The sequence below is a fragment of the Scyliorhinus canicula genome, chromosome 10 (assembly GCF_902713615.1).
Source record: "Scyliorhinus canicula chromosome 10, sScyCan1.1, whole genome shotgun sequence".
Classification (NCBI taxonomy): domain Eukaryota; kingdom Metazoa; phylum Chordata; class Chondrichthyes; order Carcharhiniformes; family Scyliorhinidae; genus Scyliorhinus; species Scyliorhinus canicula.
Window position 1 is genome coordinate 144,941,330 of NC_052155.1, and position 25,101 is coordinate 144,966,430.

At 46.1% G+C, this 25,101-nt stretch overlaps 1 protein-coding gene across 1 annotated transcript in view; it reads right to left on the reverse strand.

The window, feature by feature from the left end:
* The window catches only part of itprid1 (ITPR interacting domain containing 1), a 269,051-nt gene that overhangs the window by 163,478 nt on the left and 80,472 nt on the right, over positions 1-25,101 (reverse strand). The window contains exons 5-6 of the mRNA XM_038809821.1: positions 7,573-7,626; positions 3,791-3,842 (exon numbers count right to left, since the gene is read on the reverse strand). Of these exons, the coding sequence (XP_038665749.1) occupies positions 3,791-3,842; positions 7,573-7,626 (106 nt within the window). The remainder of the gene's footprint in view (positions 1-3,790; positions 3,843-7,572; positions 7,627-25,101) is intronic.

A 25,101-nucleotide genomic window follows, 5' to 3' on the forward strand; every position in this document is an offset into this window, starting at 1 on the left:
GAAGGGCTTCTGGGTCCACGTGCAAAGTTGATTTGGTGCCTATGATTTCCCCCAAACCTTCCTGGAAGACCTCCGGGTATTTTTGGAGTACTCCACTCAACTGCCCGCTTCCACTCTGGAAAATTTTCATCCAATCTAATTTTAGGTCTTTCAGCCAGTTTTGTCCAATTAAGCTCAGTCTGGAGCCCTCTACTATCATCAACGGTAATCTGAGCAATTGTTTCTCATATTCCACAGGTACACGAGTCGTGCCTAGAACTTCCAGGGGTTCCCCCGTGTAGGTTTTAAGTTTCGTCGATGTTTTTGTTAGGGTTAGTGGCTGGAGTCCATCTTTGATTTTTCTAAATGCTGCCACTCCCATTACTGATACTGCCGCACCCGTGTCTATTTCCATTATTGTCGGCCACCCGTTCACCCGTGGGGTAATCTTAATGGGTTCTGCTTTCTTCGTTGCAATATTAAATAATTGTTCCCCTTCGGAGGAGGATGGGGCATCTAGTTTGTGTACTTCCCTGCGTCCCCACCTTCTTCTAGGGTTTCTGTTGCTGTTACCCCACTCTGTCTGGTGCCAGAAACGGTCCTTCTCTGTTGGGGGAGCCTCAGCCGGTACTTCCCTCTGTCTCCAGTTAGTCCTGGCAGACTTGGGGGCAGTTCTGGGGTTTTCATTTTTCCCTCTATTCCTCAGGCTTTTCCTGAGAGCGGCTATCTGGTAGCAAGACCCGTTGTGGTAGTCCCTCTCACAGGTACCTACCTCCATTGGCGTGCCCTGTAGTTCCTGTGCCCCACTTGCTGCCTTTTCTAGGGACAGTGCGAGCTGTAATGCCTGCCTGCAGTCTAGCTCCGTTTCAGCCAACAGGCGTTTCTGTATTGTGAGGTCGTTTATACCACACACTAACTGGTCCCGAAGCATTTCATTTAGCGTCGGGCCAAACTCACATTTTTCCGCCAGACTTCTCAGGCGGGGCAAGAAATTTGTGACTGACTCTCTGTCTTCCCGCTTCACTGTGTAGAATCTGTACCTACGCAAAATGAGGGGTGCTTTTGGGTCGTAGTGCTCTTTCACCATTCCGTTAATTCTTGGACAGTTTTCGTGTCCGGCGCATCGGGATAAGTCAGACTATGCATAATGGCGAAAGCTGAGGGTCCGCACGCCGACAGCAGGATAAGCTGTCTCCTTTCGTTCATCAGTATATAATTTGCCCGGAAGAAGTAACACATTCTCTCCACATACTGGGACCAGTCCTCAATAGCCGGGTCGAATGCCTCTAACCTCCCAAAAAACTGCATTTTTAAAATGGCAAGGCTTACCCTCCGAGTGCGGCAGCTGGTCTCCGCAAAATTCTTAGTTTACCTCGTCGCCACTGTAGTAATCCACGGGAGGCAGGAGTTCCGTCACTACACCAATATGTATTTACAATAACGATATTACAGGAGCCGCTAGAAACAGTGCTGCTAGCAGTCCAGTCAACTTAAGACTGGCTCACAAAGCCTACACAGGTGATTATATGGGCCCCTCAATGAGCTATCAATGAGGGAGCTCATACTCCAATTGGCCAACCAATAAAGCTAATTGGAGTTTATTACACAGGGCAACCCCTCTGTCAACTGGTTTGTCTCCGGCGCAGTTGCTCATGAACCGCAACCCGAGGACGACTGTTCCAGCGATCCATGTTCCAGACCTTGACCACCTCATGGTGCTGCAGAAGATGCAGCGATCCAGGGACCAGCAAAAGATCACGAATGATGCTCATGCCACGGATCTGCCTGCGCTGGCTCCAGCCAATGTTATTCGCGTTCAGCTGCCTGAGGGAGGTTGGTCATCCCCAGCTGTTGTCATCAGACAGGCTGCTCCCAGGTCTTTCATTGTCCAAATGGCTGATGGCTTCATTTTACGGCGCAACAGGAGGCCGCTGTGTAAAGTTCCCTGCCCATCACCCGACCGCTCTTCTCCGCATGTCATCATGCCTCCTCCGGACGTCTTACACCACATGGCCACCGATCTGGCAGCGATCCCACCTGTCCACAAGGCCACCGAGATGTCAGCCATCCCGCATGTCCAGGTGCCGGCGTCCCTCCCTCCACCTCTGCGGCGATCGACGAGAATTCGTCGCCCACCACAAAGACTGAATCTGTAGACTTAAATCTTGTAAATTTTGTTCAGTTTGCTCTGTATCTGCACGATAGACACCTTCCCATGTACATATGTTCATTCATTCCCCACTTGTACATAGTTATGCATGCATATACAGCCACGTTCCAAAATGTATTTTAAAAGGGGGAGATGTCGTAATATCAACTCATGTATATCATGAGATGCAGACAGGCAGTGATTGACACACAGGATAACCAATGAACACACACGACACAGAACAACCAATCACCAGACAGGACACCACCACAGGGCATTAAGGCTCTCGCTCTCTCTCCCAGGACACGGCTACGGAGATAGTCGTAGTGGACAGGCCAATGAACATCATCACCATGTGATAGAGAGCTAGTCTGGTCAAGCCAGTAGGAGGTTATCCGTTAGGTTAATAGAGTGTCAACCCACAGCAGATTATGTACAGCAATCAACAGGTTCAATAAAACAAGTGTTGGACCATCTCCTGTGTTGGAAGCCTGTTTCTCGTTTTACTGCATCCAGTTGCAGTCGATGTTAGACCAACACAGATAACACATCAGCGGGAATCACACCCTCTGGGTGTCAGGCACCAACCTTACCAAAATCATAGGAGTGGGGATAGATTCTAATTTATATGGGAAGCTGCCTCTGGTGATGAGCACTTATTCATATACCTTAATGAGGCCTGTAGCTAAAAGGGATAGAGGTGTAGAGGGTTATAGAACATAGAACAGTGCAGCACAGAACAGGCCCTTCGGCCCTCAATGTTGTGCCGAGCCATGATCACCCTACTCAAACCCACGTATCCACCCTATACCCGTAACCCAACAACCCCCCCCTTAACCTTACTTTTATTAGGACACTACGGGCAATTTAGCATGGCCAATCCACCTAACCTGCACATCTTTGGACTGTGGGAGGAAACCGGAGCACCCGGAGGAAACCCACGCACACAGGGGGAGGACGTGCAGACTCCACACAGACAGTGACCCAGCCGGGAATCGAACCTGGGACCCTGGAGCTGTGAAGCATTTATGCTAACCACCATGCTACCCTGCTGCCCCAACCATTTGGGTATGGGCCAAATGCAGGCAATAAGGACTAACTTAGTGGTTAAAAACTGGACTGCATGGACAAGTTAGAAACAATGTTTCATGCTGTAAACCTCTCTGACTCTATGACCCATTGAGCAACCAAACCAAAATAATGCAGTGTTCTGGCTTACTGTAGCATCCAGAAAGCATTAAAAATGCACAGCATTTTCACCTCCATCATATTTGTCATAATCTGTGATAGTTTGAAACTGCACTTTCTTAGGGATCAGAAAACTATTTGTTGCCAGTAAACCCCCCACTAACCCCCCACCCCACCCACCTCCATCCACCCTGCCCACTGCGCCCCAATTCTGCGTTTTTCACCAAGAGAGTTATGTGGCTGGACAGAAAATAATACACAAAAGCAGATCATTGTGATTCCCTCTGAAATCATCTCTTTTAACCTACAGCCCCCACCCAAAACCATCGTCTGATAACGCAGCTGAGATCAAGAATTCAAATGGCGGACATTGTGATGGATCATGAAGCAAAGTGTCACATTGGATCTCCAGTACATTATGCCACATTTAACATTTTCTTTTCACATTAATTTCAGCTGTAAAACTAAACTAACCTCATATAATCTTGTACAGACATGTTTTGCATTCCACTTGGATATAAGTTGGCTGTTGGGTGGGAAAATAAATTGCAAAGTATTAAGACAAAAAATGATTTCAGCGAATTTTCTGAAATGAACTTACTTAAACACAATGAAAGCATCTACATGGGGACATTCGTGGAGCTTTCGACAGTATAGATAGAATTTAATGCTCTCCCTCATGGCATGTTTGGTGATAGGAGGGCGTTTAATCAGGTGGGTGGGTGGAAGGCGAGGGTCCTGCTGCTTTTCCCACCTCCTCCCTGATTAGACCGTACACAAGGCCCACGGACAGCCACTCCACCCTCTTCCATTCTTCTCAACTCAATCAAGGAGCATGATAAGAAAACCCCTGTAGGGTTGCTTTTGAACACCTGAGGAAGGTGGTGGGGGTGTGTCTCTTGCTCAAATGCACTCAATACCAGATCAAGGGGCCCTTTGTCAGTACAATACATTGGGAAGGCGGCAGGGACTGCTATCTGCCAGGTCCCCTACAACTCCCTTCCCCAAGACTCCCTCCTGACATGGGGTCTAGTGATGATTCTGGGCTTTGGATGGATGTCATACCAGCAGCAGCCACTGCCTCACATTCAGTAAAGCTGCCAGCTTATGATTGGCTCGCTGCTCACAGTGGCTCTCAGTGAGCACGGCATCTGTCCACAGCGTTCTTGATGTTAGGGAAGGGCTGCTGCTCTCCAGTAATATAGCAGGCCTTCCCCATGGGTGGCATGGTAGCACAATGTTTAGCACTGTTGCTTCACAATGTTTAGCACTGGGTTCGATTCCCAGCTTGGGTCACTGTCTATGCAGAGTCTGCATGTTCTCCCCATGTCTGCGTGGCTTTCCTCCGGGTGCTCCGGTTTCCTCCCACAAATCCTGGAAGACATGCTGTTAGGTGAATTGGACATTCTGAATTCTCCCTCAGTATACCTGAACAGGCACCATAGTATAGTGATGAAGGGATTTTCACAGTAACTTCATTGCAGTGTTAATGTAAGCCTACTTGTGACACTAATAAAGATTATTATTATTATTATTAAGAGGCAACACAGTGCTGACGCAAGTGAGACCCCGGGTCAGGTCCATTAAATACCTCCATGTAACTCGATCTTCCCACCATCTCCCCATTTATAATCCATTCTTGCAATATTTGTTGACAGTGCAGCCAGGTGAGAGGGAATTAACTTGCAAAAACTTATCCAAAAAATAATTTTTTGATGGTGAATCCAAGTTCTGGTTTGGACCTCGGAGAATACAAGTTTAATTTTCACTTTATTTTCCAGAGAAAGGGCTTAGCATTTACATGCTTCTGCCAATACTGCAGTGATAAACTGTCTGAACAAAAATAAAACCCAACTTATCATTATCTTGCCATTGCATCATGTTGTATCGAACATAATCACATGGATCAGGAGGGTCCCAAAGTTGCTCTGGGGGTTTCAGAGCAGCAATGAGGTGTTCTCTTGGTCACAATGTCACTGATGTGGAGATAGAACATAGAACATAGAACAGTACAGCACAGAACAGGCCCTTCGGCCCTCAATGTTGTGCCGAGCCATGATCACCCTACTCAAACCCACGTATCCACCCTATACCCTTAACCCAACAACCCCCCCTTAACCTTACTTTTTTATTAGGACACTACGGGCAATTTAGCATGGCCAATCCACCTAACCCGCACATCTTTGGAGGAAACCGGAGCACCCGGAGGAAACCCACGCACACAGGGGGAGGACGTGCAGACTCCACACAGACAGTGACCCAGCCGGGAATTGAACCTGGGACCCTGGAGCTGTGAAGCATTTATGCTAACCACCATGCTACCATGCTGCCCCTATGCCGGCGTTGGACTGGGGTGAGCACAGTAAGACGTCTTACAACACCAGGTTAAAGTCCAACAGGTTTGTTTCAAACACGAGCTTTCGGAGCACTGCTCCTTCCTCAGGTGAGGAAGGAGCAGCGCTCCGAAAGCTCGTGTTTGAATCAAACCTGTTGGACTTTAACCTGATGTTGTAAGACTTCTCACTGTCACTGGGCAAGGAATTGGAAAATAAAACAGCCAATCTTCCCAACCTTGGTTGGTATCCCATGATGCCAATGTTCTGTGGATCCTCTTAGCTGATAATGAGATGGGGTGCTGTACATTTGCAGAGAATAGGATCAACAGACTTCCAACGTTCATTTCTTTGCCTCAGAAGTGATGAATGTGCAAAAAAGCAGTGGAGTCCTGGGCCATATAGAATCCTACCCCAGCTTGCGACTGGCCCATGCACCATACTCTTTCTAATCATATAATCAGAGAATTTACAGTGCAGAAGGAGGTCATTCGGCCCATCAAGTTTGCATTAGCTCTTGTAAAGAGCACCCTTCTTAAGTCCACGTCTGCACTCTATCCCCGTAACCCACTTAACCTTTTTAACACTAAGGGGCAATTTAGCATGGTCAAAGTTTAGGGGAAATAAGCAAGATGACTTTTTTTTTACATAGAGGGTAGTGGGTGCCTGGAACCCGCTGCCGAAGAAGGTGGTGGAAGCAGGTACGGTAGTGATGTCTAAGGGGCATCAGTAGGATGGGCATAGAGGGATGTGGGCCCAGGAAGTGTGGAAGGTTTTTGGTTAGACAGTATGGTCAGCGCAGACTTGGAGGGCCGAAGGGCCTCTTCCTGTACTGTACTTTTCTTTGTTCTTTGAATTTTCCGGGAGCTTGGAGAGTCTATAGTTCCTGTTGTTGTCCCCATGGCAACACATCCATTTTTGCATTTGTCCTGATGAGTACAAGACTATGTGTTTTGGCAACAGCAGCGGGGGATGGGTAAGGTAACTGAACTGGTAATCCAAAGGCCCAATTAATCCTTTGGGGTCAGGCTACAGAAGATTGTGGAATTTAAACTCAAACCATGAATAATTTGAATTATTTAACTGGGAATTGAAAGCTAACCATCAGTAATGGTGACCGTGAAACTATCATTAGTTGTCATAAAAATACATTTATTTTACTAAAGTTCTTTAGGGAAGGAAATTTGCCACCCTTATCTGGCCTAGCTTACATGTGACTTCAGAGCAATGTGCTTCATTTTTAGCTGAAATGGTCAAACAAGCCAGTCTTCTCAGGGTCCATTAGGGGCTGGTTTAGCACACTGGGCTAAATCGCTGGCTTTTAAAGCAGACCAGCAGCAGGGTTCAATTCCCGTACCAGCCTTCCCGGAATTTTTGTTCGCCGGAATATGGCGACTAGGGGCTTTTCACAGTAACTTCATTGAAGCCTACTCATGACAATAAGTGATTTTCATTTCATTTTCGAATGGGAAACAAATGCTGGCCTTGTTAATGATGCCCACATTGCACAAAACAATAAAGGAAGTCCATCCTTTCAGCAATATTCAAGAACTGTAAGTAGATGGCCAAGAGTTATTGCATTCCACGTTGGGTCTGTTGCAATGGTCAAAACAGGTAACCTATAAGATGACTTGCCTAAAAATAATTAATTAAATAATTTCTCATGAAACTCATGGGACCAGTTTATAGCTCAACTCCAAGACTTAGGATCTCCCTTCATGCATCTCCTCCATAGGTGGATGCAATATCCTCCAACAGACAGAATCATCGAACAAAAAATGGTGGAGAGATAGGAATACATGGAGCACTTTCCCAATTTGTTTTCGACCTATATTGCCCCAAGCCATCGAATTATAGGAAGGAGTGGATGGAAAAGATGGAAGAAAAGCAAGAGTTGTGGAGAGAGGAAACTTAAACACTTACCTTCTACGCCCAGCATCAAATCATCTTCTATACTGTACATCCTCTTCAAAATGCCTGATGGCCAAACAAAATAGTTTATTACTACGTCATTGCAAATCCAAATTTTATTCTCAGGAATAGTTCAGATTAAGTGATGCAAACCAAGATATTAAGACTAGACACACCTTTTGGTAATACAAAAAAAAATTCTACCCATCTATACTGAATGCATTTGGGGGCATTTTGCTGTTTAACTGAAACTCAGCTTCAGTTAAAACTTCATCTCATGTGTAGCCATGCTGGCCACGCAAAATGGACACTGAGCCAAAGTAAAATGGAAGACAGAAGGAAAAGCCTGTTTAGTGTGAGCAGACAGTCTGCTCTCAACTAATTAGCATTTTGCAAGCAGCAAACCAGTTTCTGGCCAGGTGCAAGATCTCCAAGCCAAAGGTGTTAATGGCAAAGCGCTTAGCATTCTGATGAGGCAGCCCAGATCCAGGCACGAACAATGGCAACATTTCCATCTCAATGTAACACTTAATTGGTTGCGCAGACAGGATGGCACCAAAGTAACGAATATCGAAACCACCCCCCAACACCGAGGAAGGCCCTCGCATTGGAGGATTTCGAAGGTAACCGTTTGGAAACGCTCCAATCGGTACCGAAAGGTAGAGCCCGCCTAGAAGGGGGCAAGGACATTAGAGAGGGGTATAAAGGCAAATTCCCCACATAGCCCGGTCTGTTAAACCCGTGCTCCGGCCCTGATAGACATCTTGCATCCTGACTCCAGCCGTTGAGCACCAGCCGCCGAAACCGTAAGTTCAACGCTCGCTACGCGATCCAAGCCCACTAGACCCCCAGTACCAGAACGCTTGCTGAAGGCTGCAGTACAAGACCAGGACGAAGGCCTCGTTCTCTGACCTCGCCTGTTCCTGTTAGATAAGTATTCTGATCACTTAAGTTTAGTTATAGCTTAGTCTCTTAGTGTGTGCATGAGTATTTATTATAACTGTATAATAAATATTGATCGTTTGAACCTTACTAATCGGTGTATCGTCTTTATTACTTTGAACTTGACCTTGGAATACTTGTGACGGTGTCTATACGGCACCTGGCGACTCCAGAGCTGAATAAATACATAGAACAGAGCCTAGTAGTGTTAAGCACACGTCGAATACGGAGGCGTGTTAATACACTCCAATAAACGCGTTTTACAACCACAGTAAAACGTGCAACACATGATAGTACATGTACTTGTGAGAACCACAAGGGAAGCACAGGTAGAAAGTGAGAGATCATATGTTCCAGTAGGAGTTCAGAGCTGTCACTCCCATTTAAAAGTGAATGAAAAAGTGCACTAAATTCAGTTAATTATTTGCCCATCCAGCCAGACAATGATGAGAATAAAAATGCTAATTATTTGCTTTTAAGTTTACTTTTAACTTTGCCCCTCATTTCCTTTGTTTTACTGTGCGAACCACATCTCTTTCCTTGACAAAGTTACAGGTCAGCTCTCAGATCACTGAGACTGATACTCTGCGTCAAACATATTGTCATCCTAAATTATTAGATATCTCCACTTTTGTGCACCATTTATGTTGTTTAGGTTGTACCTTTAATAAGTTCTGTTATTCCTGGCAATAAAATGGGTAAAGAAAATGATATGAGGGCATGGCAGCACAGTGCCACAGTTGTTAGCACTGCTGCGTTACAACGTCAGGGACACAGATTCAACTCTGGCCTCAGGTGCCTGTGCGGAGTCTGCTCGTTCTCCCCATGTCTGAGTGGGTTTCCTCCGGGTGCTCCGGTTTTCTCTCACAGTCTAAAGATGTGGAGGTTAGGTGGATTGGCCATGCTACATTTCTCCTTAGTGTCCAACGATGTGCAGGTTAGGTGATGTGGAGATGCCAGCGTTGGACTGGGGTGAGCACAGTAAGAAGTCTTACAACACCAGGTTAAAGTCCAACATGCTTGTTTCAAACACTAGCTTTCGGAGCACTGCTCCTTCCTCAGGTGAATGAAGAGGTGGGTTCCAGAAACATTCATACAGACAAAGTCAAAGATGCAATGCAATACTGTGAATGCAAGTCTTTGCAGCTAATTAAGTCTCCAGGTCCAGACGGAGCAACTGGGGAGAGTGGTAACCCCAGGTTAAAGAGGTGTGAATTGTCTCAAGCCAGGACAGTTGGTAGATTTTGCAAGCCCAGGCCAGATGGTGGGGGATGAATGCAAGGTCCCGGTTGAGGCCGTACTCATGTGTGCGGAACTTGGCTATAAGTTTCTGCTCGACGATTCTGCGTTGTCGCGCGTCCTGAAGGCCGCCTTGGAGTACGCTTACCCGGAGATCAGAGGCTGAATGCCCTTGACTGCTGAAGTGCTCCCCGACTGGAAGGGAACATTCCTGCCTGGCGATTGTCATGTGATGTCCGTTCATCCATTGTCGCAGCGTCTGCATGGTCTCACCAATGGTGGTACCACGCTTCGGGACATTCCCTAGCCAAGCTGTTCCAGTACAACTATAACACTGGCATCTATCCAGCAATGTGGATGATTGTACACCAAAAACAGAACAAATCAAAACCCCACCAATTACCACCCCATCACCATGATGCATGCTGAGCTTTTTAGATTAGCACCCATTTGGCCTCACTATTTCAGATTTGTCCTCCTGTAGGAGAGCAGCTCCCATCCCAACATCACTCCAATCAATGGCTACTTTAAATGTTTGGTTAAAATCTGGGGCTGCAAGCACAGGCTTACCTTTTAAAATGGCCTTCAGCTTTTCAAAAACTCTCTTATATCTCCCAGTCCATACTACCTTTATCGTTTTCGGTAGCAGGTCTGTCAGCAGGACGAACTTACGGAGACCCCACATATCCCCAAGAACCTCCTGAGGCGAGATTCTCCGACCCCCTGCGCATGCGCTGGGATGACGCCAGCACATGCTGGCGCTCCAGCGCATGCACCAACTCGTGCCGGCCGGCAGAGGCCCTTCGGCGCCGGTTGGTGTGGCGCCAAGCCCCTTCCGCACCAGCCGGTGCAGCGCAAACCACTCCGGCGCCGGCCTAGCCCCTGAAGGTATGGAGGATTCTGCACCTTCGGGGCGGCCCTTGCCGGAGTGGTTCACGCCACTCCTTCGCGCCGGAGTTGCCCGCCCCGCCGGTTTCCAAAGAATCCCGCTCTGGATTTCCTATTTTGGGGTGGGAATGGAGAACTAGGCTATGGTTTGCACCTTGGAAGCCCTGGGCAGTCTCTATCCTTGACCCATTACATGTCCTCTAGTGATCGATTAGCTTAGTTGGCTGGACAACTGTTTCTTGATGCGGAGCCAACAGCGTTGGTTCAATTACTGTATCAGCTGAGGATATTCATGAAGGCCCTGACTTCTCAACATTGCCCCTCACCCGAGGTTAAATCACCACCAGTCAGCTCTCAAAGGGAGATCAGTCTCTGGTCCTTTCAGACTTTGCTATTTACACGTACGTGTAAGAAAATACCCACTTCTTGGTCTTACTTTTCAGTTCAGCACCAACCTTTCTGTCATGATGAGGGCCTGTAGTATTGCCCTATCTTGCTTGGCTGCTCAGTTTCCGATCACTCTCCCACCACTACCCCTTCCAGTCGGTTCGGGTTAAGCTGAGGAGTGCCTCTTCTCGAATGAGGGCCTGTGGATCAACTCATAATTGTCGTCCAGTCCGGTTGCCTTGCTGGCCGCTGTGACCCTCTGTTCCTCATGGTTGAGTTCTTATCAGAAGGGGTATGGAGTTTTTAAACTCCTCAAGGAGAATTATTTTATGGAGGTTTTCATAGGTGGCTTCTATTATAAGTGCCCACACCTGCTGGTCAAAAACAAGTTGCTTAAGCCTTTCAAATTCCAGATTCATCTGGCTAGGTTGTTTCCTGAGGGTATGGAATTTCTGCTGGTACACCTCCAGCGTGAACTGGTACACGCTTAATAGTCAGTGATACTTTCCTCGGGCAAGAGGGAATAAATCTCGTAAGCTTTCCCTGAAAGCTTACTCTGCAGTAACAAGGACCTCTGTTGGGCTGGTCACTTTAACTGCTGCACTAACTGTTCCAAAAGGATAAGGAAGGCCTCCACCTCAGCTTCATCAAACTTAGGGATTAAATGAGTGAACCAGGTTGCCTCAACACTTAGGCCTGAGTGAGCAGGGTCTTCAAGGGACACAGCAGGATTCCCACTCCTTGGTTTGAGTTGTTTTAGTTGAAACTCCCTTTGCTTTTCTCCCTCCTGTAATTCTAATTTCCATAGCTCCAATTTGAACATCTCTACTGCCATGCTATCTATTTCATTATCATCAAAAGTCCCTGACCGCCCCTTTAGTAGTCGGTGGTTTTCTGGCTTTTGGTTGAAATTCTGAATCTAAATGCCTCACCAACACTTTTAATTGTTCGAGGGGGAAGTTTCAAATCCTCAAATGGAACACTCGGCTTCCTCGATCTGGTCAGGCCCCATTTGGAGTATTGTGAGCAATTTTGGGCCCCGTATCTAAGGAATGATGTGCTGGCCTTGGAAAGGTCCAGAAGCGGTTCACAAGAATGATCCCTGGAATGAAGAGCTTTTCATATGAAGAACGGCTGAGGACTCTGGGGCTGTACTCGTTGGAGTTTAGAAGGATGTAGGGGTATCTTACTGAAACTTACAGGATACTTCGAGGCCTGGATAGAGTGGACGTGGAGAGGATGTTTCCACTTGTAGGAAAAGCTAGAAGCACAGGACACCATCTCAGACTAAAGGGACAATCCTTTAAAACAGAGATGAGGTGGAATTACTTCAGCCAGAGGGTGGTGAATCTGTGGAACTCTTTGCCGCAGAAGGCTGTGGAGGCCAAATTACCGAGTGTCTTTAAGACAGAGATAGATAGGTTTTTGATCAATAAGGGGATCAGGGGTTATGGGGAGAAGGCAAGAGAATGGGGACGAGAAAAATATCAGCCATGACTGAATGGCGGAGCAGACTCGATGGGCCGAGTGGCCTAATTCTGCTCCTGTATCTTACGGTCTTTGGGTTGGTAACAATTTCTTCTTCCGTTTGGGTTAAAAAAGATTGATGAACTTTAAACAGAGCTCTTGTATTCCTCCTTAAGACTATGCCGGTTTCCGTGATGATGAGATACGAATTTGGATCTGCCTGTCGCAGTGTCTTCACATGCTTTGACCATCCATTCCCTTTGGAATATTCAAGTCTGACTGTCATCTGGCTGCAATGGTTGGAGACTTCTCGCAGATTTATCGTAAAATCTCTGTTGCCTCCTTTTTTGAGAGATCAGTTGCCTATATCATGTGTGGTTAACTGGTTCTTTGGAAATATCGGGGAAGGTCATTCTCAATTGCCAATTCATCAGCAACTGAGCTGGCGAAAGCCCATTGATTAGTGGAGCAGCACGTTAACTCAGGAGCGTGAGAGAAGTGTCCTCTCGTATATGTGTGGCATTTTCCAATAGTTGTTTCACGCTATGAAGTCTCTTTTCAGCCTTTCCGTTAAGACTGAGGGCACAGAGGACTCGGGGTGACATGGTTGAAATCGTACTGACGTGCAAACTCTGTCCACTCTGCCCATCGAAATAGGGACCATTATCATTCATGAATATATTTGGCATCCCATGGCGCACAAAACCTCTAACATTCTTAATTACACATCTAGCCGTGGAATTCGCTAGTTGTTTCAATTTTTGGATAATTGGAAAAGTCAATGACTAGAAGGTATTCCTTTCCATTCAAGTAAAAGAGATCCATGACGGCCTTCTGGCACGGAGTTGTGACCATCTCACCCGTCTGCATCGGCTCTTTGCTTTGGTTATGTTGAAACTTTTGACAAGTTTTGTAGTTGGAGATATCTTTATTTTTTGGATTGTTGCAGAATCTTCTTGTTCTGAGTCGATCTTTAATCCTGGAACAATGTACTGTTCTGTAGATTGGCTGGTACGAACAATGCACTACAGAACATCTAGTTCTTGACAAGTTAAAATAATTTATTATAAACAAGTGCTTGGTAAAGATAAGTGGAATAAATATATAATAAACTACGAACACTAACTAATGATTCTAGAGCTACTGCAAAATACATCTTTCCACCAATATGACTTACTCCCATCTTCCCCAGGCACAGAAACACATGGTGGGTTTACACTGCCACCTGTTGGTAGGAGGTCGTGTATATGATTACATACAAGATTACTGATGTATATTATCACAAGGGTGCCCACATTCCACATTTGCCCAGCGAAGGTGACAAATTAAACTTCCACATTCACACTGCGAGGGTGACCTGTTAAACTTGCATATTCACAGAGTGAGGGTGACCTGTTCTGTATTGTTCTTTGATTGGGCTGATGTGGAATCTCAATATTGCCTTGTGAACAAAGAACATTAGACTTTGTTTTAGAAACAAAGTAATTTATTACTAACAATATAAGAACGAATAACTAAAATATCTAAGATGAATACAGTTGCAAATAAATGATGAACAGTAACTTATGCTAAGATACTACAGAGCTACTCTAAAATGTGAGTACTATCAACTCCTTACAAACACCTTGGCCGGGATTCTCCCTTCTGGGGACTAAGTCCCCATGCCGGCAGGAAAACCGGAGCCAACCACTCCGGCGTCAACAGCCCCAGAAAGTGCGGAGAATTCTCCACATTTTCAGGGGCTAGGTGGACGGCGGAGGGGTTGGCGCCGCTCCAGCTGGCGTTGAAGGGATAGCACGAGTTTGTGCATGCACCAACGGGCCGGTGTGATCTCGCGCATGCGCGGGAACGGCCGGTGTGATCTCGCGCATGCGCGGGAACGGCCGGTGTGATTCCGCGCAGGCACAGATCGGCCGGCGTATTTTGGCACATGCGCAGGAGGTTTTCTTTTTGCGCTGGCCATGGCGGAGCCCCACAGGGGCCGGCATGGAAGAAAGGAGTGCCCCTACGGAACAAGGCTTCCCGCAGATCAGTGGGCCCCAATTGCAGGCCAGGCCACTTTGCGGACCCCCCCCCCCCCCCCCCCCGGGACGGATCCCCCCGCGCCCCCCCCGAGGCCCACCTACGCATATTCACCTGCCAGGTTCCGCCGGTGTGTGAGTTGAGTGATTCACGCCGCCAGGAGTGGCCAAAAATGGACGGCCGCTTGGCCCATCGGGGCCTGGAGAATCGCTGGGGGGGGGGACCGCTGCCCACGGCCCCGATCGGCGTGGCGGGAATCCCGCCCCCCACCCAGAAAACAGCACTGGAGAATATGGCAGCCAGCGTCTGGGTGGCGGGGCGGGATTCGCGCCCCCCCCCCCGGAGATTCTCTGACCTGGTGGGGGTCGGAGAATCCCACCCCTTCAGTTGGAACAGCACTGGGTCCCAGGACTCTGAACTCTCCCATCCTGCTGGTTGAACAGCAGAACTACAACAGTAAAACATATAACTTACAATACACATGCAGATGATGATTGACTGATATTATGTACAGATGATAGTTTACCTATCATCATATCCTCGTTTCTTTCAAAATGATTTGAATCATAATTATGTACATTCAAACTATGCATATATACATTGATTTTAGTCATATAAAATTGCATGCATGCAATCATGACTGTTTATCGGTTCAATTGATCAGGCTGTTGCTGTTCATAAATTTAGTCTATCGGGTTATCATTGAACCCTGGTGGACCATCGCAGTGCTTGAGGTGAAGATGAGGTAGTCTGATTATTATCCGGTAAGCTAACTTGCCGACTGTTGCTTCAATGTTCGGCATTTCTACAGCCATGTGTGTAGTCTTAGGCGTGCGAGGAGGAGGCGCAACTCCATCATCTAGTCTTGATTGAAGAGTAAACGGATGATTCGCCTTGAGCTTTAGCAACTCTCTGCGATTGCGTCTCAATGTTGAGCCTTGATCCTTGAGAACGGCAAAGGAGTTGGGACCTCCCCGTCTTATGACTTTGGCAGTCATGGAACATTCTTGTGGTATCTCAACCCTGATGGTATCACCTGGTCCCAAGCCATCAAACATTCTGCTAGAGCGGTTGTGCTTGTGTCTTTGTCTCTGCTTATGAGCAGCGATTTGTTTTTTGCATTCTGGGCTTATTACAGATTTTTTAAGGAATGCTGGGAAGTGTTGTCTGCAGCTCCTACCCATTAGCAGTTGAGCTGGAGAATTAATCCACTACTTAGTGGTGTGGTATGGTACGCCAACAGGGCTAGATCCGGGTCACTGTGTGAACAAAGAAAAGTACAGCAGAGGAATAGGCCCTTCGGCCCTCCAAGCCTGTGCCGACCATGCTGCCCATCGAATCTAAAATCGTCTACACTTTCTGGGTCCATATCCCTCTATTCCCATCCTATTCATGTATTTGTCAAGATGCCCCTTAAACGTTACTATCGTCCCTGCTTCCACCACCTCCTCTGGCAGCGAGTTCCAGGCACCCACTACCCTCTGTGTAAAAAACTTGCCTCGTATATCTACTCTAAACCTTGCCCCTCGCACCTTAAACCTATCCCCCCCCCCCCCCCCCCCCCCCCCCCCCCCCCCGAGGCCCACCTACGCATATTCACCTGCCAGGTTCCGCCGGTGTGTGAGTTGAGTGATTCACGCCGCCGGGAATGGCCAAAAATGGAAGGCCGCTCGGCCCATCGGGGCCTGGAGAATCGCCGGGGGGGACCGCTGCCCATGGCCCCCGATCGGCGTGGTGGGAATCCCGCCCCCCACCCAGAAAACAGCACTGGAGAATATGGCAGCCAGCGTCTGGGTGGCGGGGCGGGATTCGCGTCCCACCCCCCCCCCCCGGAGATTCTCTGACCTGGTGGGGGTCGGAGAATCCCGCCCCTTCAGTTGGAACAGCACTGGGTCCCAGGACTCTGAACTCTCCCATCCTGCTGGTTGAACAGCAGAACTACAACAGTAAAACATATAACTTACAATACACATGCAGATGATGATTGACTGATATTATGTACAGATGATAGTTTACCTATCATCATATCCTCGTTTCTTTCAAAATGATTTTGAATCATAATTATGTACATTCAAACTATGCATATATACATTGATTTTAGTCATATAAAATTGCATGCATGCAATCATGACTGTTTATCGGTTCAATTGATCAGGCTGTTGCTGTTCATAAATTTAGTCTATCGGGTTATCATTGAACCCTGGTGGACCATCGCAGTGCTTGAGGTGAAGATGAGGTAGTCTGATTATTATCCGGTAAGCTAACTTGCCGACTGTTGCTTCAATGTTCGGCATTTCTACAGCCATGTGTGTAGTCTTAGGCGTGCGAGGAGGAGGCGCAACTCCATCATCTAGTCTTGATTGAAGAGTAAACGGATGATTCGCCTTGAGCTTTAGCAACTCTCTGCGATTGCGTCTCAATGTTGAGCCTTGATCCTTGAGAACGGCAAAGGAGTTGGGACCTCCCCGTCTTATGACTTTGGCAGTCATGGAACATTCTTGTGGTATCTCAACCCTGATGGTATCACCTGGTCCCAAGCCATCAAACATTCTGCTAGAGCGGTTGTGCTTGTGTCTTTGTCTCTGCTTATGAGCAGCGATTTGTTTTTTGCATTCTGGGCTTATTACAGATTTTTTAAGGAATGCTGGGAAGTGTTGTCTGCAGCTCCTACCCATTAGCAGTTGAGCTGGAGAATTAATCCACTACTTAGTGGTGTGGTATGGTACGCCAACAGGGCTAGATCCGGGTCACTGTGTGAACAAAGAAAAGTACAGCAGAGGAATAGGCCCTTCGGCCCTCCAAGCCTGTGCCGACCATGCTGCCCGTCGAATCTAAAATCTTCTACACTTTCTGGGTCCATATCCCTCTATTCCCATCCTATTCATGTATTTGTCAAGATGCCCCTTAAACGTTACTATCGTCCCTGCTTCCACCACCTCCTCTGGCAGCGAGTTCCAGGCACCCACTACCCTCTGTGTAAAAAACTTGCCTCGTATATCTACTCTAAACCTTGCCCCTCGCACCTTAAACCTATCCCCCCCCCCCCCCCCCCCCCCCCCCGAGTAATTGACCCCTCCACCCTGGGAAAAAGCCTCTGATTATCCACTCTGTCTATGGCCCATATAATTTGGTAGACCTCTATCAGGTCGCCCCTCAAGCTCCGTCGTTTCACTGAGAACAAACCGAGTTTATTCAACCTCTCCTCATAGCTAATGCCCTCCATACCAGGCAACATCCTGGTAAATCTCTTCTGCACCCTCTAAAGCCTCCACATCCTTCTGGCAGTGTGGTGACCAGAATTGAACACGATACTCCAAGTGTGGCCTAACTAAGGTTTGATACAGCTGCAACTGACTTGCCAATTCTTATACTCAATGCCCCGGCCAATGAAGGCAAGCATGCCGTATGCCTTCTTGACTACCTTCTCCACCTGTGTTGCCCTTTTCAGTGACCTATGAACCTGTACACCTAGACCTCTCTGACTGTCAACGCTCTTTGAGGATTATCCCATTTACTGTATATTCCCTATCTGCATCAGACTTTCCAAAATGCATTACTTCACATTTTTCCGGATTAAACTCCATCTGCCATCTCTCCGCCCAAGTCTCCAAATGATCTAAATCCTACTGTATCCTCTGATAGTCATCATCACTATCTGCAATTCCACCAAACGTTGTGTCGTCTGCAAACTTACTAATCAGACCAGTTACATTTTCCTCCAAATCATTTATATATACACTACAAACAGAAAAGGTCCCAGCACTGATCCCTGTGGAACATGACTAGTCACAGCGTTCCAAGCACCCTTCCATTGCTACTCTCTGCCTTCTATGACCTAGCCAGTTCTGTATCCATCTTGCCAGCTCACCCCTGATCCAGTGTGACTTCACCTTTTGTACCAGTCTGCCATGAGGGACCTTGTCAAAGGCCTTACTGAAGTCCATATAGACAACATCCACTGCCCTACCTGCATCAATCATCTTTGTGACCGTCTCGAAAAACTCTATCAAGTTAGTGAGATACGACCTCCCCTTCACAAAACCGTGCTGCCTCTTGCTAATACCTCCATTTGCTTCCAAATGGGAGTAGATCGTGTCTCGAAGAATTCTCTCCAATAATTTCCCCACCACTGACGAAAGGCTCACCGGCCTGTAGTTCCCTGGATTATGCTTGCTACCCTTCTTAAACAAAGAAACAACATTGGCTATTCTCCTGTCCTCCGGGACATCACCTGAAGACAGTGAGGATCCAAAGATTTATGTCAAGGCCTCAGCAATTTCCTCTCTAGACTCCTTCAGTATTCTGGGGTAGATCCCATTAGGCCCTGGGGACTTATCTACCTTAATATTTTTCCAGACGCCCAACACCTCGTCTTTTTGGATCTCAAAGTGACCCAGGCTCTCTACACACCCTTCTCCAGACTCAACATCCACCAATTCCTCTTTGGTGAATCCTGATGCAAAGTATGAATTTAGTACCTCGCCCATTTCCTCTGGCTCCACACATAGATTCCCTCCCCTGTCCTTCAGTGGGCCCACCATTTCCCTGGCTACCCTCTTGCTTTTTATGTAAAAAGCCTTGAGATTTTCCTCAACCCTATTTGCCAATGACTTTTCGCGACCACTTTTAGCCCTCCTCACTCCTTGCTTAAATTCCTTCCTACTTTCCTTATATTCCGTCTGTTCCCAGCCTTCTCGCCTTGACAATTGCTTCCTTTTTCTTTTTGATGAGGCCTACAATGTCTCTCGTTATCCAAGGTTCCCGAAATGTGCCGTATTTATCCTTCTTCAGCACAGGAACATGCCGGTCCTGAATTCCATTCAACTGACATAAGAACATAAGAAATAGGAGCAGGAGTAGGCCATATGGCCCTTCGAGCCTGCTCTGCCATTCAATGAGATCATGGCTGATCTTTTGTGGACTTGGCTCCACTTCCCGGCCCGAACATCATAACCCTTAATTCTTCAAAAAACAATCTATCTTATCTTAAAAACATTTAATGAAGGAGCCTCAACTGCTTCACTGAGCAAGGAATTTCATAGATTCAGAACCCTTTGGGTGAAGAAGTTCCGCCTAAACTCAGTCCAAAATCTACTTCCCCTTATTTTGATGCTATGCCCCTAGTTCTGCTTTCACGCGCCAGTGGAAAAAACCTTCCCGCGTCTATCCTATCTATTCCCTTCATAATATTATATTTTTCTACAAGATCTCCCCTCATCCTTCTAAATTCCAACGAGTACAGTCCCAGTCTACTCAACCTCTCCCTGTAATCCAACCCCTTCAGCTCTGGGAATAACCTAGTGAATCTCCACTACACACCCTCCAGTGCCAGTACGTCCTTTCTCAGGTCAGGAGACTAAAACTGAACACAATACTCCAGGTGTGGCCTCACGAACACCTTATACAATTGCAGCATAACCTCCCTAGTTTTAAACTCCATCCCTCTAGCAATGAAGGACAACATTCCATTTGCCTTCTTAATCACCTGTTGCACCTGTACACCAACGTTTTGCGACTCATGCACTAGCACACCCAGGTCTCTCTGCACAGCAGCATGTTTTAATATTTTGCCATTTAAATAATAATCCCGTTTGCTGTTATTCTTACCAAAATGGATAACCTCACATTTGTCAACAATGTATTCCATCTGCCAGACCCTATCCCATTCACTTAACCTATCCAAATCCCTCTGCAGACTTCCCGTATCATCTGCACTTTTCGCTTTACCACTCATCTTAGTGTCGTCTGCAAACTTGGACACGTTGCCCTTGGTCCCCAACTCCAAATCATCTTTGTAAATTGTGAACAATTGTGGGCCCAACACTGATCCCTGAGGGGCACCACTAGCTACTGATTGCCAACCAGAGAAACACCCATTAATCTCCACTCTTTGCTTTCTATTAATTAACCAATCCTCTATCCATGCTACTACTTTACCCTTAATGCCATGCATCTTTATCTGATGTGGCAACCTTTTGTGCAGCACCTTGCCAAAGGCTTTCTGGAAATCCAGACATACCACATCCATTGGCTCCCCGTTATCTACCGCACTGGTAATGTCCTCAAAAAATTCCACTAAATTTGTTAGGTATGACCTGCCCTTTATGAACCCATGCTGTGTCTGCCCAATGGGACAATTTCTATCCAGATGCCTCGCTATTTCTTCCTTGATGATAGATTCCAGCATCTTCCCTACTACCGAAGTCAAGCTCACTGGCCTATAATTACCCGCTTTCTGCCTCCCTCCTTTTTTAAACAGTGGTGTCACGTTTGCTAATTCCCAATCCGCCGGGACCACCCCAGAGTCTAATGAATTTTGGTAAATTATCACGAGTGCATTTGCAAATTCCCTAGCCATCTCTTTTAGCACTCTGGGATGCATTCCATCAGGGCCAGAAGACTTGTCTACCGTTAGCCCCATTAGCTTGCCCATCACTACCTCCTTAGTGATAACAATCCTCTCAAAGTCCTCACCTGTCAAAGCCTCATTTCCATCAGTCACTGGTATGTTATTTGTGTCTTCCACTGTGAAGACCGACCCAAAAAACCTGTTCAGTTCCTCAGCCGTTTCCTCATCTCCGTTATTCAATCTCCCTTCTCATCCTCTAATGGACCAATATTTACCTTAGCCACTCTTTTTTGCTTTATATATTTGCAGAAACCTTTACTATCTGTTTTTATATTCTGAGCAAGTTTACTCATAATCTATCTTACTCATCTTTATAGCTTTTTAGTAGCTTTCTGTTGCCCCCTAAAGATTTGACAGTCCTCTAGTCTCCCACTAATCTTTGCCACTTTTTAATGCTTTTTCCTTCAATTTGATACTCTCCCTTATTTCCTTCGATATCCACGTTCGATTTTCCCTCTTTCTACCGTTCTTCCTTTTTGTTGGTATAAACCTTTACTGAGCACTGTGAAAAATCGCTTGGAAGGTTCTCCACTGTTCCTCAACTGTTTCACCATCAAGTCTTTGCTCCCAGTATTCCTTAGCTAGCTCTTCTCTCATCCCATTGTAATCTCCTTTGTTTAAGCACAAAATACTAGTGTTTGATTTTACCTTCTCACCCTCCATCTGTATTTTAAATTCCACCATATTTTGATCGCTCCTTCCGAGAGGATCCCTAATTATTAGATCATGAATCAATTTTGTCTCATTACACAGGACAAGATCTAGGAATGCTTGTTCCCTCGCAGGTTCCATTACATACTGTTCTCGGAAACTATCGCGGATACATTCAATAAACTCCTCCTCAAGGCTGCCTTGATCTACCTGGTTAAACCAATCGACATATAGATTAAAATCCCCCATGATAACTGCTATACCATTTCTACATGAATCTGTTATTTCTTTGTTTATTGCCTGCCCCACCATAACGTTACTATTTGGTGGCCTACAGACTACTCCTATCAGTGACTTTTTCGCCTTACTATTCCTGATTTCCACCCAAATGGATTCAACCTTATTCTCCATAGCACCGATGTCATCCCGTACTATTGCCCGGGTGTCATCCTTAAATAACAGAGCAACACCATCTCCCTTGCCGTCCACTCTGTCCTTCCAAATAGTTTGATACCCTCGGATATTTAACTCCCAGTCGTGACATCCTTTAACCATGTTTCAGTAATGGCCACCGAATCATAGTCATTCACGATGATTTGCGCCATCAACTCATTTACCTTATTCAGAATATTGTGAGCATTCAGCTAAAGTATGCTTATGTTGGCTTTTATACCTCTGTTTTGAATCTTAAAACCTCGATCAGTTACCCTTCCCAAGTTATATTTCCTCTTAACTTTTCTCCTAATTTTCCTTGTCGTTGAACCCATATCTTCATGTAACAACCTGCCACGTCGCTTACCATTTATGTTTTTACTTCCCATTTTATTCCTTTTAGTATTACTGGGCCTATTCACTGAGCTCCCCTCAGTTACTGTACCTTATACTGTTGCCCTTTTTGATTTTTGACTATGTCTTCTCTGCCTTCCACTTTCTGCTTTTTGTTTCTGTCCCTGTTTTACTACCTTCCAACTTCCTGCATTGGTTCCCATCCCCCTGCCACATTAGTTTAAACCCTCCCCAACAGCTCTAGCAAACACACCCCCTCGGACATCACATCGGTTCCAGTCCTGCCCAGGTGCAGACCATCCGGTTTGTACTGATCCCACCTCCCCAAGAACTGGTTCCAATGCCCCAGGATTTGAAAGCCTCCCTCATGTCAGATGTTGATTTCCCTTCAAACATCCACCCCAAATCTAGGTTCTTCAGTTCCTGCCTAATATTGTTATAATTAACCTTCCCCCAATTTAGCACATTCACTCTAAGACCACTCTCATCCTTGTCCACCAGCACTTGAAAACTTACTGAATTGTGGTCACTGTTCCCGAAATGCTCCCCTACTGAAACGTCTACCACCTGGCCGGGCTCATTCCCCAGTACCAGGTGCAGGTCCAGTCCAGTTCCCTAGTTGGACTGTCTACATGTCGTTTTCGGAAGCCCTCCTGGGTGCTCCTTACAACTCTGCCACGCTCAAGCCACTAGCACAAAGTGTGTCCCAGTCAATATTGGGGAAGTCAAATTCTCCCATTACAACAACCCTGTTGCTTTTACTCCTTTCCAAAATCTGTCGACCTATCTGCTCCTCTATCTCCCGCTGGCTATTGGTTGGCCTGTAGTAAACCCCCAACATTGTGACTGCACTCTTCTTATTCCTGATCTCTACCACAGTACAGCTGTGATATTCTCCCTAACCAGTAGCGCAGCTCCTCCACCCCTTTTCATCCCCCTCTATCCCACCTGAAACATCTAAATCCTGGAACGTTTAGCTGCCAATCCTGTCCTTCCCTCATTATGGTTCATTATTTATTTCACGTTGCCTGTTCAAGGCTGCATTTTGTATAACTGATGAATCGCTAGGTTTTGTAGCCTTGGCTATTACATTCATGCCATTTGGTTGCTGTCTTCTTTCATTGAACAGGCATTGCTGCGCAAAATGATTTTTTATGGCACCGAATTTAGGGCATTTTCTCGGACCATGCGTTCTGCCGCAACTCCGGCACAAAATCCCGTGCTACGAAAATCTTTTAACATATCCAGCGCTCGGACCATGTTTCTGATTTAAAGATGCCGTTAGTCGCGCACTCTTTTTTCCGCCACTTTCTCGGGTCTATCTCTCAGTGATCTGCTTTTGTGCTATCTCACCTGTCTTATAGATTTATCATCATAGATATCACCTGTCTTGTAGATTTAATGGCATCTGCGAATTTTAAATCGCTTTCCCTCAGCAATCGCTTGCGTAATTTATTACATTGTAAACCGTATACAATTTGGTCTTCTATCAATGAATCATGGAGGTCTGCAAAATTGCAGGACTGCACTTTGAGACGTAGATCGGTGACAAAACAGTCAAATGTTTCGCCCGGGTTTTGTAGTCTCATTCTCAAGACCTAGTGCTCGAAGGTTTTATCCTTTTGCTGATGGCAACAGTTGTCGAACTGCTCAATTATATTGGAGTAGCTCGTCTTGTCTTCCTCCGATGTGAACTGAAAAGTGTTATACAGATCAATTGCTTGGAGACTAGCTACTGTCGTTAGGAGTGTTATTTTTCTCTTGTCTGAAGCTTCTTGGAGACCATGACCGTGCACTTCGCATCTACATAACCAGTTGTGAGCAGTTGGCTGGGCGTCTTCAATGTTTCCATTTCGCTTTGATGATCCTGGTAGTATTTCATTTTACAGCGTTTTTGTTTTTTCGAATCTCCGCTTGTTCTCGTGTCTTCGCGACGTACCTAACTTTCCCAACTGTTCTCTTTCAATATCCACTCCAAGGTACCATGCAATGTTCTTTCATTGGGTTGATGTGGAATCTCGATACTGCCATGTGAACAAAGAACTTTATTTTGCAAGCAAAGCTATTTATTACTAAGGCTGCACTAATGAGTAACTAAAATGTCTAAGATAAATACAGTTAGAAATAAATTTTGAACACTAACTTACACTAAGATACTACAGAGGCACTCTAATATGCGACAGCTATTGATTCTTTACAAACAACTTCTGCTGGAACACATGGTGCATCTGGGTCCCGGGACTCTGCACTCCGCCCCACCTGCTGGTCGGATGCTAGAACTACAACAGTAAAACATAAAACCTATAATACACATGCAGATGATGATTTACTCATATTATACACAGATGATAGTCCACCTATCATCACAAGTTCAACTTCCACATTCACACAGCAAGGGTGGCCAGTTAAATTTCCACATTATTTTTAATGCTGATTGGATTTTGAAACTCATGTTAAAATATCACCCAACCATATTGTGATTTTAAGAACAGTAAAATAAATTGCATTTATTTGATTGCCTTCTGCCATCTCCAGTGAAGCTGGAAAATTCTTGGGCACATTTCCGAAGAGCTTTTATAGCCAATAACATGGAGAAGCAATTAACAGTGCATTCTGCTGCAGTGTTAGAAAATGGTGTTTGAAACACTGCTGTGGTAACACTTTCAATGGTTACTGTTGAAAATGAAAGCTCTGTGACTGTCTTTCTGGAGAATTTGGGATAGTCAGTTTCAGCCTCGCTGGCAGGGATG